The sequence below is a fragment of the Podarcis cretensis genome, assembly GCF_951804945.1.
Source record: "Podarcis cretensis genome assembly, chromosome: 9".
Lineage (NCBI taxonomy): Eukaryota > Metazoa > Chordata > Lepidosauria > Squamata > Lacertidae > Podarcis > Podarcis cretensis.
In genome coordinates, this window is record NC_137178.1 from 21,561,748 (window position 1) to 21,576,604 (window position 14,857).

Consider the following 14,857-nt stretch of genomic DNA (forward strand, 5'->3'; position numbering starts at 1 on the left):
ACCCTGCCGATCTGGCTGAGTTACCCCAGCCACTCTGGGCGGCTCCCAATCGAGTGTTAAAAAGAAGACAGCATTAAATATTAAAAACTTCCCTAAACAGGGCTGCCTTCATATGTCTTTTAAAAATAGGATAGCTGCTTACTTCCTTGACATCTGATGGGAGGGTGTTCCACAGGGCGGGCGCCACTACGGAGAAGGCCCTCTGTCTGGTTCCCTGTAACCTCACTTCTCGCAATGAGGGAACCGCCAGAAGGCCCTTGGCGCTGGATCTCAGTGTCTGCGCTGAATGATAGGGGTGGAGACGCTCCTTCAGGTTATACAGTACTGAGGCTGTTTAGGGCTTTAAAGGTCAGCACCAACACTTTGAATTGTTCTCGGAAACGTACTGGGAGCCAATGCAGATCTCTCAGGACTGGTGTTATATTGTTCTGGTGGCCACTCCCAGACACCAGTCTAGCTGCTACATTCTGGATTAATTGCAGTTTCCAGGTCACCTTCAAAGGTAGCCCCACGTAGAGCGCACTGCAATAGTCCAAGCGGGAGATAACTAGAGCTTGCACCACTCTGGCGAGACAGTCTGCGGGCAAGTAGGGTCTCAGCCTGTGTACCATCCTCCAACTGCCTCCAGGCACTCACACAGGACATTCACTGCCTTCACTGGTTCTGATTTAAAGTAAAGCATGAAACAAGAAAACAGGACGTACAAAGCACGTCGTACAGAAATAAAAGTATTTTGTCCAAAGATTGTGTTCATGCACTATTCTCAGGAGATCTCCAAGTATGTATTTCTCAAATAGCGTTCCATCCTCCCTAATGTAATTTGTGTTAATGGAGGCTGCATAAAGTGTTCATCTCTATTTGCATATGAAGGATAGGGCTATCCTACTCCATTATCACCTTTAATGGCTCTGTTTTGACACACCCAGTGCTCCAAGGATGCTATAACCCATATCTTATCAAGCCAGCCTTTCACTGAAAAGCCCTTCATCTTCCAGTAGCTTTCCACTTCTATTCAGGCTGCTGAGGGCTACCAGTTTCCAATGAAGCAACTGAAGGTCCCCAGGTTGCCCAATATTTAGTAATGCTAGAACTGGGTGCTTTTTCCCCACACCTCCTCCCGTAATGTACTCCTCTTGAAATGCACAGGTTTACCCCATGCAATTTGATCAGGAACCAATGCCATCTCTCTATTGCCTTAAAGGTTGCTTCCTTTCCGTAGGCCGCCCAGAGTGGCAAGGGAAACCCAGCCACATAGGATTAGTATTAGTATTATTATTCCTGGATTATGACTGACATAGTTTATAACAGTGTTTTGCCTATGTTTTACCCCACATAGCATTCCAGGGGTGGACTTTGGTCTTTAAAATTTCATCGGTGCCCAGTGTGAGGCCAACTACATTATAGTTGAGACACCTTGCAACACCCAGTGCAGCAGAACCGTCACGATGCCCTAAATCTGCCTCTGCTGGGTGTCTTCTGAAATATTCTGCCCCTTCAGAGAGCCCTAGCAGAGATATTTGCTTTATAATGAGAGGAAAGGTTTGCTAAACACATCTAGCACTGTCACCCTGAATACCTAATAAAGCCTTATATTTCAGGCAAATATTAAACCCATTACCCTTGACTGATTTCTAAAGCATATTGACATTCAAGAAAAATCAGTGATTTGTCAGTACGCCTTTCAACCGATGTCAGCGACTGGGCTCGAGAACTGGTTCTGCCCCGAACTGGGCTAGGCGACTGGAGCACTTTCAGAGACCTTCCAATCCTGGAAAGCCGGTCCCAGTGCACTGGACCCACATCTGTGCATTGTGAGACCAGACTCATGCAGAGTATAAATAACGCGGAAGCTAGCTGTGAAGCATAACTCCTTTTATTTCTAATAGTTACTACAAACTAAAAAACTGGCTTGCATGAATGTTACATCTCCCACTCAGCCATCTAGTCACTACATAGATAAGACTCTCTCCACACACAGAGTCAGGCAGTTAGTCAGGAGCGGAAGAGTTGAAGAGCAGTTTCCGCCCCCTCCTTTCTCAAAACATCATATCAGGAGATTCTGTCAATAGGAGGGGTGAAAATATCAACATGATTAAGCCCGGCATTTAGCCAGTGGCTATTTAGCTTTGCCATTGATAGATAGACTGGTAATAGTTTTGTACCCACCAATTCTTAGGTATCTCTGCAGAGAGATTTCAAGCTACTGATTTACAGCATGTATACTCCACTGGGTTCAGTGTGACTTTCTCCCAAATATATATAAGACAGCTGCCTAAACTACCCAACCTCTCACCTTTGAAATACATGATAATAATTATTTGTGCTGTTGCTTCATTAAACAGGATATTGATAATTTGAGTCACAACATAAGATTGTGTTTATGGTAATTTTCTTCTGTTGCATTTGGAGGAAAAACGTGACGGTCTTGGGATAGACCTACGTGTTGATAAAGGAGCATTGCCAGTGATGACACTGAAGAGTCCAGTCATTTTCACATATGTCCTACTAGCCAATGTGGCAATCTGAGCTTGCAAAGGTCATTGTCTTGTATTCTTCCTCCTCACCTTGGACTTTAAAATACCAGGACACTGCGAATACTGAAAGATTAAGAAACATTTTTAAATGGAAAGGTGATAATACCTGTTAGATTTTTAATGTTAATAGGCTAATATTTCAGTAGGTTTAAGATCTTGCCACAAATTGCTAAGGAAAGGCTTGATCTGATTGATATTAAGGGAAGGTGATCTTTGAAGCACCATCCATTCATTCTGTTTATCTGTTTATTATCCACCCTCTGCCATCGCGTTCCAGGTGGGTTACTACATTTTCAAATTCAATATTAACACAATTAACACAACTTAGAGTCAGAGGAGCAGAAAAAGGAAGAGTCTATAGAAAACACAGTGAGTAATTTTCAGAGTGGGGGGTGGAGAGGGAAGTCTGAACCTGTACAGAAATCTGAAACCTTTTTTATACTTAACATTTTATTAGCAGGATTTCATTTATAAAGGAATAAAGTGATAAAAGAAAAAGAGAAGAAAAGGGTGTGAAAAAGAGGAAATAAGAAGCCTGGTGATAAGCCTATAAAAGTGTTTCTGAGAAAAAGAATTGCACAAGAAAAAGCGCAACAAGTCAACCACGGTTGTGGCGCAAGTCTTGCTTGTGAACATCCATATTTGCATGGATGTACATTGCATTGTTTCTACATGGGTTTCATTGTCCCATTTAGTCATACATTTTCATTCTTTGAGGTGTCCGTTTCCCCATTTTGTCTTCTGTTTCTTTGTACATAAATTCAGTACTAGAATCTAACCATGATCAAACTAATCTCTCTGTTTTTTGTTTTTGTTTTGGCCACATATTTTTTTGTAGATGAATAATACGTAGACTTCATTTTAAATGTAGGTCTTACGGGGGGGGGGTGATGGAGATGAAAGAGTCCTCTTTGGGTGTTGGAGTGAATGAGTCTTGAGTTAAACTGGAGAGGGGTTGGGAGATGTGTACGCAAGCCCAGCTCACACTACAAAGGAAAACCTGGTCACCCAATATAGCGATGTCATGTGATTGACAGGTCATCAAGCCACTGCAGTCAGGGGAACTGGCCCACCAACTGGATCCAATTCCCCCCTTCCCAACATTGTACAGAAACACTCTGCAATCCAGCATTGTGTTGGAAGTCCCATACATCCATTTTTAGTCTGCAACGCAAGCAACCCCCAGCCCACCTTGTTACCCTTTAGACCACATTTGCTCCCATTTGGGTATAGTGATCTGAGATCCTGTGACATTGAAGACCCATTACAATTACTGCAACTGGATCCTAGGAGGGCCCTGTCTCCAGCATCCCAGAGTCTCCCAGTCAGTGTGAAATGAGAGCTTTTTAGCCACTGAGAATAAGTCTTCTTGGCCTTGTGCTGCTTGGAGCCAATCTGAGTGGAAGGAGTTGAGCCAGCTACTGAGAATTAGCACCTAGGGTGATTCTGGAGAAGGTGCATGCGAATAACACCCAAAAGCAGTTGTTCTGTATGCTCCCAAACTAAGCAGTTGTCTTCAGTTTCAAGACAGTGATGTGCAAGTTCTGTTGTGGACAATGGAACTTCAAAGGCAACACAGCTTGAGTCACTCCAGAGGAGGATTGTGTAATCTTATCATGACTATGGCTATGACTCTCAGAACGGCACCCTGCCTTTTCCACTACACCATTGAGGGGTGGGGGTGGGGGTCTTACCTTTTTCCTGAACGCAGCAGTTCAAAGCCCTCGTTGATTTTATCAAAAGGCAAAGTGTGGGTAATTAGTGGATCCAGAGCAAACTTCCCCCCCATGAAATCTGAAACCAGCTTGGGGACAGCTTGTTTGCTTTTCCATCCTGAAAACAGTAAGTGCACAGTGAAGATATGATACTCTAATTATAATGCCATAAAAAAGGAGCAAAATGTTGCTTAAAGGTCTGGCAGTCCCACAAATTTATAGCCTGAAACCGTCTTTGAACTTGGGTTATGCAATGAGATTGGCCTTGATGTTATGACAGATCTGTGGGTGGGAGGGAGATAGAGGAGATACTAACGTAGTAATTATGGAGCAAGAGCTTGCGTGGAAAGCCTACAGAGGGCCAAACTGCATGAGATCTTAAATGTATCTTCACAGGGTAAGAGCATGATTTTTTTTTTTTTAATCTAAATTGCATTGCTGCGGGTGGGGAAATAATGAACAAATCAAGGTGTTTCCCTAATTTTGTGTTATGCCATGCTCTCAATGACAGACGTTTTATGGCACAACCCGCTGCCACCCCAAGCTATTTTGTGACGGGTGCCCTCAACACTCTCTCAGAATTTGAAATGTGCCCTGTTGATAGAAAGCTAGTAGGTCCATACCTCCAAATATAGATCCTTTCCAAGTGCGCCCTGTGAAGATAAGCGCTGGAGAGAAGGTAATTTCAGAAGCTGAAGGGGGCACTCCAACAACCACGCTGGTCCCATAATTCATGTGGCAGGAAGCCAAGGCAGCAGTCTGGGGGAAATCCAAAGGCATGATTCTTGAATCAAGCCAAGGAGAAATACCATCCATGATCACCTCCCATGACACAGTCAGACCTCTCAAAGTTTTTACTGTTCAAAGCATATTAATAGCAATGGAAGAAAACATCCCTATCTTTTCTTCCTCCCATGTCCAGCTACGTAAAGGTAAAGGGATCCCTGACCATTATGTCCAGTTGTGACCGACTCTGGGGTTGCGGCGCTCATCTCGCTTTATTGGCCGAGGGAGCCAGCATACAGCTTCCGGGTCACGTCGCCAGCATGACTAAGCCGCTTCTGGCGAACCAGAGCAGCGCATGAAAAAGGCGTTTACCTTCCCGCCAGAGCCGTACCTATTTATCTACTTGCACTTGGACATGCTTTCGAACTGCTAGGTTGGCAGGAGAAGGACCGGGCAACGGGCGCTCACCCCATTGCGGGGATTTGAACTGCCAACCTTCTGACTGGCAATTCCTAGGCTCTGTGGTTTAACCCACAGCGCCACCCGCGTCCCTGTCCAGCTACATGCACACACTGGAAAGCCTTTTTGGATGGTGAGGGCCTTCTGAAGAATGTGGGAAGGGATGCTGAGGGGTGGGCTTATGTGGGAGAGAAGAATCACCCAAAAGGATCATTCTCACCCCTCCATGAGCCCCTCATGCCTGAGTCCCATCCCACATTATTCCATAAGTTACCTGATCAATGGGTGGAGGATGTTTAAAACTCTGACACGTTCTACTGTCTCAGAACCCATGGCCCTTGCTGCAACAGATTATCAGATCACAACCCAGTGAAAAATAGGAACCAATGAAGAACAGGAATGCAGGAAATGCCATCTTCCCTTTTCAAAATAGGACAGTAAAATCCTGTCTCCATGCATGTACCATGGTGTCTGTGCGCCCAATCACTTCAAATGAATAGTCAACACCTTCACCATCTGTCAAGCCATACAACACTTCATTGATGGGCTTCTTGAAATCCAGAGGGTTGACACACTCTGTAGCTCCCATCTCTTTAGCCTTGGGAAATTTATCCTTGTTGATGTCGACCCCGATGATTCGGGAAGCTCCAGCTGCTTTGCAGCCCATGACAGTTGAGAGGCCAACTCCTCCCAGACCAAAAACAGCACAGGTTGAACCAGGCTCCACCTGAAATCATAGAATCATAGAATTGTAGAGTTGGAAGAGACCATCTAATCCAACCCCCTGCACTACTTGTCTCTCTCTTTCGGTATATGATGGCAAGGGCGTTCCCCATGGCAATTGGTTGTGGATGGGATTGCTCCTTGATGTTCAAAGCATCCAAGAGAGAGGTGGGACGCTGGAGAACTATGTCTGTAGCAAGAACATGAGTGCAGGTCATGAGTGTACATCCAGTGGATTGGTGGGTATTTGGTGGCTTTGCTATTTTATATTGTTTTGATTCATTTACTGTATTGACTGTGCTTTCACCTGGTTCTGTGCCAGAGCCCCAGAGCCCACCTGTCCTCCTCTTTTTGTCTAGACCTGCCACAAATTCCCCACACTGAATATGAGCATTACCAATGTTTTAATCCTTACCTTTGCACTGTTGATGGCAGCACCATAGCCAGTAGAAAACCCACAGCCAATCAGACACACTTTTTCTGGAGGAGCTGCAGCATCAATTTTGACCACCGCAGACTCATGCACCACGGTGTATTCTGCGAAGGTGCTAGTTCCGGCAAAGCTGTAGATCTGTTGGCCTATGTAAGTGAACCTGCTGGTGCCATCGTGCATTAATCCATAGGCGGTAAGGCTAAAATATGAAGAAAGAAAAATCGTGCTTTGGGTTGTGTTTTTTTTAACCCAACATATGCACTGCTGGTGTTTCCAATACTGTTTCAAATAACAGCTTCAACTCACTCGCCCATTTTGCACAGATTGCCTCTGGGATGTTTGCATGCACTGCATTCTCCACACTGTGGGGCAAAGAGTGGGATGACTTTGTCTCCTGGGAATGATGAAAATACCATCATTAGCCTGCTTAAAATATTTGGACAAGCTAGTACATACCACAGGCTTGGGGAACCTTCAGTCCTTCAGATGTTGTTGGACTACAACTCCCATCAACCCTAGCAAGCATGGCCAGTGGCCAGTGTGATGGGACAGCTGAGCTGAGCCAAGACAGCCAACCAAAGTGGAGTACAAGGAATCTTGGTTTTCTTTTTTTTAATGCTTTGTGTGTCTGTTTCTAATCTTGCCCCTTTCTAAAATTTATCTATTGCAGTGTGTTTTTCTTTTTGTAAATCTACCAAAGAATCAAATCTGGTCAGGATTAAGGGGTTTTCTCAAGATGGTGGAGGGCATGTGTACAGTGTCGCATTGGTGCAGTGCTGATGGTACTTACCCTTCCTCTGATAGGAAATGCTTTTTGGGGGCGGGGGACAGTACAAAATTGGGGAGGTGGGTTCATGAGGGTCAGTTGGAGGGGGGAAGTGAGAAATGTCCCTATTTTCATCTGAGCAATGTTGGAGGGTATGTCATGAATGTTGCAGACTCTTGTGCAGCTAGCTGTGAAGTGGGGAGCACAAATTTAATTCAAGAAGCGGGTTCTTTAATGTGCATGTGTAGACTGCACCGTTCGTGCATGCCCAGTGGTTGCCACTTTGTTTCCAGGCCCAATTCAAGCTGCTCATCTTAGTGTTTAATTCCCTAAACAAATTTATCACCCAATAGCTGAAATATTGTCTCTTCCCCTACAGACCCTAAAGACCCTCTTGGGCAGGCATCCCCAAACCCAGACCTCCAGCTGTTTTGGGACTACAATTTCCATCATCCCTGACCATTGGTCCTGTTAGCTAGGGATGATGGGAGTTGTAGTCCCAAAACATCTGGAGGGCTGAGTTTGGGGGTGCCTGCTCTTGGACATTCAAATCAGTAGAAGGGGCCCTTTTGGTAGTTCATCTTTCATCAACATTTTGGGGTATTGGCAGTATAGCAGTCCTAGTCTGTTTTAGATTAATATTACAGGTTTAACTATTTGTGACCCATCCTGGCAAGTGATAGTAGTAGTAGTAGTAATATCAGCAGTTATGTAAAAGATAACTTTGCTGACTCCTATTCAGAAATGTCTAGTAATTGATTCCAAATTCTGGCATTTACATTAAAAATCTAGTCATTGGCCCAGAGCTGACCGCCCTTCCCTAAAGAAAACACTTTCTTGGTCATTCTTCCACCAGTTGGTTGGTTCTCCTAGTTTCATTTGATCCTTGTTGACCAATGCTGTGAATTGATATTTTCTGGTTGCACTCTGCTTTACCTTACCTGGTTTCACACAGGTAACTCCTTCCCCAACGCTCTCCACAACACCAGCTGCCTCGTGACCAAGAATAATGGGGAATTTTACCTGCATTGCCCCACTTAGCACATGGTCATCGGAGCGACAGATTCCAGACGCCAAAATCTGGTTTAAAGGAGCAAGTTTTTTATTTTATTTTATATTATTTTATTTTATATTATTTTAAAAATTCAGTTCATGAATTGCTTCCCATAAGATATCTCAAAATGCTATCGCAGTAAAAACATAAATAATAGAAACAATTACAAACAGATCAACATGGACAAATATTTAAAAGCAATTAAAAATAATTCCATGTGTGAAAACGATTTCATATCTAATTCAGACTGGTTAAAGATCTCCACTTAACAGGTTTTTTGTGTGTTTTTTTTGAAAAAGGAAGTCTTTAATTGACACCCATCATCCAATACCTAATATAACCAGGGAGCTTTTGAGTTTCACCTTGGTCCTAGAAACACCCCTCTCATGATATTGCTCACAATCCTTCTCCTGCAGCAACTTGCAGGGGTTCAAAACTCTCCCACATTTCCACATCAGTTTGCAGGTTTTTGTTTTAAAATACTCATGAAAATTCATCAGGATTTCAGTGCAAATTTCTCCTAATATAAACACGTTAGCTATAAAGATCTACAATGACTCCCCATGTGTTTCTAAGCACAATTCCAAGTGTTAGTGTTGACCTTTGTTAATATTCTGATTTTAATATTCTGTTGTGATTTTAATATTCTGTTGGAAGCCACCCAGAGGGGCTGGGCAACCCAGTCAGATGGGTGGGGTACAAGTTGTTGTTGTTGTTATACTGAGTCAGACCATTGGTCCATCTAGCTCAGCATTTTCCACATTGACTGAAGCAGCTCTCCAGAGAGTCAGACTAGGGACTCTCCCACACCTGCCTGGAGATACCAGGGATTCATCCTCAGACCTTTTGCGAGCAAAACAGCTCCTCCTCCACGGTCTGCAGCCCTTCCCCATTCTCATATTGTTTTTCAAAGCATAAGTTAGGTAGATTTAACTTTAAGTACAAACTGAATCGAATTCCTCCATCCCTAGTGCAGATACTAACAATCTGCAGAAATGCCATTTTTGGTTTGTCTCTCTTACCTTAATCCGAACTTCATGTGCCTTAGGTGGGGCAACTTCTACTTCCACAATACTAAATGGTTTCAGGACTTCCCAGACAACGGCAGCTTTGCACTTAATGACCTGAGATAATAGAATATCATAACAGTATTTCTGTATGCAACTGTGCAATCCTATCCTGGACAACCCCCACCCCCAATAAAATGTATATACCACTTGATTCTACAAAACCTCAAAACAATTTACAGTGACAGCTCTGATTTCAATGTCCTGTGAAATAACAGAAGATCGTATACTATTTTCCCACACAGCTAACATTGCAATCCTGTGCACGTTTAATATTCAATATGCGCCCCAATACCAGTGTTATTTTTCTGTAAAAAGAGGTGCCGGAACTCACCATGAATGCCTCCTTTGTTCTCTTACAATGGCAATGGCACCCATCTGAGAAGTGCCGTAAGTGAGTTCTGGTGTGTTCCAGCTGAAAAAAAGCCCTGCCTATAGCCAAATTCCTCAGGGTGGCTTTCAATTAGACATCTTTTTACAATCTTCACCAGGGCTTACTCCCTGGTTAAGTTATTTAGGATTGAAGCCCTGATGACCACTGAGCTAGTTTTCAACTTGCTGGATGTTTCTCCCTCCCCAGTTGAATGCATGTTTAACATGCACTGGTTTGGTATTAATGATGGCGTTCCAGGAGGAGGAAAATAGAAGAAACTTTCAGGAACCCCTAAGATGAAACTTCCAAGAACTTCTTGGATGAACCTCAAGGAATGTATTGCTCCTGCTTATAGTACAATAAGCCTATTTTGTATTTTTTAAAGCTATTTATGCATCTTGGTGCTGAAAAAACAACTTTAAAATAAATCATCTACTTACTTTCCCTGCAGTGCTCATGATGTTGAGCTTTGTAGTCTAGCGTATCTGCTTCCTCTGTGTTGTTTCAGAACTTCTAGTCTGTCCTCCTAGAAGTACAAAGGTTCTGCTGCAAATATTTGATTTATCTTTCAACTAAACATAGCCCTTCCCCAGTTCAACACCAAGAAATGTGGCCACTCCTCTACGTTCAGTTTGTTTCCACCTGCAATTTCACAACTTTGAAGGAAGTAGGTTAAGAGTCTTCAGCTGCGGTACAATACACCGTACATTTAGATTGCACTCAAGGAAATAAGAGCCTTATCCTCCATGAATATTTGCTTTAATCTTTTCAAAACTGTGCAACGCATCCGTTGTGGATCGCCCCCCATGGGCGACTCTGGTCCGTGAGTCTGCTCTCAGAAGGGCTGGCACTGTGTGTGCTTAAAGATGATAGCAATTAACAATGGTGATAAGAAAGCCCAAACAACCCCTCACCCCGGTCGTCGCAAGTGTAGCCGTTGAAGATCACGTCATTGTTTTTGAACCGCCGCTCCGGGGATGAGTTTAAATCGCTCTCTATCCCTCCGTCGGAATCGGAGCTCCTGTCGGAGCTGATCTTGATGACGCTGCTTTTGGTGAGGTCGCAACTTTTGGGGAACTTGGCCCCTCCACATGCCTCCATCATGCCCCCACCACCCATGACCATCTTGACATAAACACACGGGACACGTACGTTGCTTGGGTCAAATATCGGCACAACTTTATTGATTACAGATGAAGGGGATGGTCAGGCATTGGGAAAACCAGTTTAAGTGCCAGCCCACCTGTATATCAGTGGGCTCAACTCAAGGCAAAGAGGCTCCTAATGACACACATCAAGTACGAACTTGCCTGGGCTTAAGAACAGAAGCCACTCCTTCCAGATCCCTTTGCAGGGTTTCCCAAATTTGGGTCTCTAGCTGTTTTGGGACTACAATTCCCATCCATTTAATGGAAATGATATTAGTAATTGTGCTATATTAACTGCAGGCTGCAACCAAGATTCTGAAAAAGCTGCTTTCAGAGAAAGACAGCTCTGAAGTACAGCTGTCATCTCTTTGTTCTGTTCTAAAGGTCTTTTGAATTACTAGTTTACAGCTGCGTGCTCTCTCTCTCTCTCACACTCTCACACACATTTTTAAAAAATAATGATAATAATAGCACAGTTATAAAAAGTAGCATGGACACATCCTGTGTCAGTGGCTGGGAATCCAATTCCTTATCTGCAGTGCAATAGGGACAAAAAGGCACCCCATAACCACATTGTACAGTGTAAATGGTTTGGAGGGCGCACTGAATACCTCGTACAAGACAAATGTCTCTGCATCATCTGCATCTAGTTCCTGATTTAGGAAGCATTATTATTATTATTATTATTATTATTATTATTATTATTATATGCAGAAGCCTGTTCCTTGATATCAGGAATCATCATGCAAAACTTCACACAAAAGCTGTTTTCCTGAATCAAGGTTTTAATATTCTGCTTTGATTTCTATTTTAAAAAATCATATGAAAAAGGGTTGTTTCTCTGCTCTTAATTTAAAAAAAATTTGACGTTTTCACAAAGTAAAGCATGAAAGAAGAAAACAGGATGTACAAAGCACACATTTCCTATTCATCGTACAGAAATAAAAGTATTTTGTCCAAAGATTGTGTTCATGCACTATTCTCAGGAGATCTCCAAGTATGTATTTATCAAATAGCTTTCCATCCTCCCTAATGTAATTTGTGTTAATGGAGGCTGAATAAAGTGTCCATCTCTATTTGCATATGAAGGAAAGGGCTATCCTACTCCATTATCACCTTTAATGACTCTGTTTTGACACACCCAGTGCTCCAAGGAGGCTATAACCCATATCTTATCAAGCCAGCCTTTCACTGAAAAGCCCTTCATCTTCCAGTAACTTTCCACTTCTATTCAGGCTGCTGAGGGCTACCAGTTTCCAATGAAGCAACTGAAGGTCGCCAGGTTGCCCAATATTTAGTAATGCTAGAACCGGGTGCTCATCCAGCAATAGCTGATAATTTCTGCAAACACAGAATTGCAACACTCTGCAGCAAATCTGCATTCCTACCATATGTGGATAGGTGTCCTGACTGACATAGTTTATAACAGTGTTTTGCTTGTGTTTTACCCCACATAGCATTCCAGGGGTGGACTTTGGTCTTTAAAATTTCATCGGTGCCCAGTGTGAGGCCAACATCCCCCCCTTTGCCTTCTGTTCTGCTCAATTGACTACATTGTAGATGAGACACCCTGAAACACCCACTAGGCTCCATGTCCAAGGCAGCAGAATCATCTCGATGCCCTAAATGTGCCTCTGCTGCATGTCTTCTGAAATATTCTGCGCCTGCAGAGAGCCCTCACAGAGATATTTGCTTTATAATGAGAGCAAAGGTTTTCTAAACACATTTTGCACCGTCACCCTGAATACCTAAAGGTAAAGGTAAAGGTACCCCTGCCCGTACGGGCCAGTCTTGACAGACTCTGGGGTTGTGCGCCCATCTCACTTAAGAGGCCAGGGGCCAGCGCAGTCCGGAGACACTTCCGGGTCACGTGGCCAGCGTGACATCGCTGCTCTGACCAGAGCCAGAGCCGCACACGGAAACGCCGTTTACCTTCCCGCTGGTAAGCGGTCCCTATTTATCTACTTGCACCCGGAGGTGCTTTCGAACTGCTAGGTTGGCAGGCGCTGGGACCGAGCAGCGGGAGCGCACCCCGCCGCAGGGATTCGAACCGCCGACCTTTCGATCGGCAAGTCCTAGGCGCTGAGGCTTTAACCCACAGCGCCACCTGCGTCCCACCCTGAATACCTAACAAAGCCTTAAATTTCAGGCAAATATTAAACTCATTGCCCTTGACTGATTTCTAAAGCATATTGACATTCAAGGAAAATCAATGATTAAGCCTGGCATTTAGTCAGTGGATATTTAGCTTTGCCACTGATAGATAGACTGGTAGTAGTTTTGTACCCACCAATGCTTAGGAATCCTGAGAGTCAAAAAGAAAAGAAAAAAGTTGCATCATCTTGTAATGTTTTATTACGTTTTTATAAATGTTGGAAACCTCCCAGAGTGGCTGGGGCAACCCAGTCAGATGGACGGGGTACAAATAATACTATTATTATTATTATTATTATTATTATTATTATTATATGCAAAAGCCTGTTCCTTGAGATCAGGAATCATCATGCAAAACTTGGTCACTGTCTTGCTTCAGATGAAAGCAAATGTAGGAATCCCAAGTCCACTCACAGGGGCAGTTGCAAAAGGAAAGTCAAATCAAATGAGGCAAGGTCCAAACAACAACAATAACAACTCCAAGCTCAGATGTAGTAACCAGACAGATGGCACATCATGAAGCTCCTGTAAGGGTGTTCTTGTGGCATTTCTGCCAGAAACTTGAGAGTTTAAACCACAAGTCTTCAGTGTCCAAAATACACTGCTGCAGACCATCTGGAGTGCTTCAGAATTTTGGTCTACTCATGAGGTATAGCTTCTTCACAAGGAGTCCCTTACTCCTGATGAGCCCTTGTTCTTCAGGCAGGCACTCCAGTGTCTTACAGCTGACCTTTAGATGCTACAGCTTCCTTGGACTCAGTGGCAGCTCATCCTCTACCTCTGATACTGTCCCTGGGACCCCTGTATCTTGTGGAGGGGGTTGGGGATGCAGTCACCTCCAAAGGTCCCAGATCCTCCTGCTCCATCTCCCTGTTCATTGACATAACCTGCTCCCCTGTAGCATCTGCTTTGGGCAGCAGCGGATCCACCTGCAAAGAGGATTCCTCCAGCGGGGGCATGACAGTTACAATATCTTAAGAGGTACTTTGAAAGGTTCAGTCCACAACTCCCTGCTGTGCAACCCAGCCGCAACCATTTGCCTCCAGAGTTTCTGCTGGAAATACAGTAAATATCAGCGCTAACAGTATCTGGGAGGAGAATGATTTTCAGCAGAAAACTGTGGTGGGGTCCCAAACTGGATTAGGAACATGTTCTGGATTGGAGGTTGCCCTGCAGCTGCTTTGCCTTCAAAGTAGGCACACGATAGTAAAACCACAAATAATGTAGCATGTATTTTGACTCTGTGAGATGATTAGATAGAGAGATGATAGATACTGTATTTTTTGCTCCTTAAGACCATAAGACGCACCTAGTTTTTAGAGGAGGAAAACAAGAAAAAAAATATTCTGAATGAAAGAGTGGATGTGGGATTTTTTTGGGTGCAGGCTGCAGCCATAGACATGCTATGTGATCTGATGGTGAATTTGGGGTGACCCAGTGCAAAAATCCTGATGATCCATGTGCTTTTACCTCCCCCCTCCCAGCCAGCCTCCTTTATCTCTAGAGTCCCTTATGTCCCTCCCGATCCCTTGCTGATCAGCTGCTCAGTGGCTTTGTTTCAACACCCCCTTCCCTCTTGTTTGCCTTAGTGTCTTTTCCTTAGCTGGAGCAGTTTTTTGCTGCTCCTTTTCTTCTAATTTCTCTCCTCATTGCTTTAATCTTCCTGTCTCCTCTCCTTGCAAGTTTATTGTCTTTACCTCCCCCC

The 14,857-nt window shown here is 43.8% G+C and overlaps 2 protein-coding genes and 1 long non-coding RNA gene across 3 annotated transcripts in view; 1 reads left to right on the plus strand and 2 right to left on the minus strand.

Moving 5' to 3' along the window:
• LOC307224305 (uncharacterized protein C4orf17 homolog) overlaps positions 1–14,857 on the plus strand; it is a 70,899-nt gene that overhangs the window by 3,135 nt on the left and 52,907 nt on the right. The gene's annotated exons all lie outside the window — the stretch shown is intronic.
• LOC307224430 lies at positions 719–13,297 on the minus strand. Its single transcript, XR_013842508.1, has 3 exons — positions 13,126–13,297; positions 12,363–12,746; positions 719–1,111 (listed from the first exon to the last, which is right to left on the minus strand). It is a non-coding gene; the product is annotated as an uncharacterized lncRNA (long non-coding RNA).
• On the minus strand, positions 1,856–10,436 carry LOC307224295 (alcohol dehydrogenase 1B-like). Its single transcript, XM_079991044.1, has 9 exons — positions 10,291–10,436; positions 9,433–9,534; positions 8,298–8,436; positions 6,897–6,984; positions 6,573–6,789; positions 5,898–6,161; positions 4,873–5,008; positions 4,229–4,367; positions 1,856–2,597 (listed from the first exon to the last, which is right to left on the minus strand). Exons 1-9 carry the CDS (start codon positions 10,306–10,308, stop codon positions 2,573–2,575), a joined length of 1,128 nt encoding a protein of 375 aa, XP_079847170.1. The 5' UTR covers positions 10,309–10,436; the 3' UTR covers positions 1,856–2,572.

Excerpts from the sequence above, each read along its gene's own strand:
- LOC307224295 (XM_079991044.1), bottom strand. Across the intron at positions 6,162-6,572 it reads CTGCCATCAACAGTGCAAAG|GTGGAGCCTGGTTCAACCTG; the intron begins GTAAGGATTAAA and ends CTATGATTTCAG. Across the intron at positions 2,598-4,228 it reads CTGCTGCGTTCAGGAAAAAG|TATTCGCAGTGTCCTGGTAT; the intron begins GTAAGACCCCCA and ends TTAATCTTTCAG.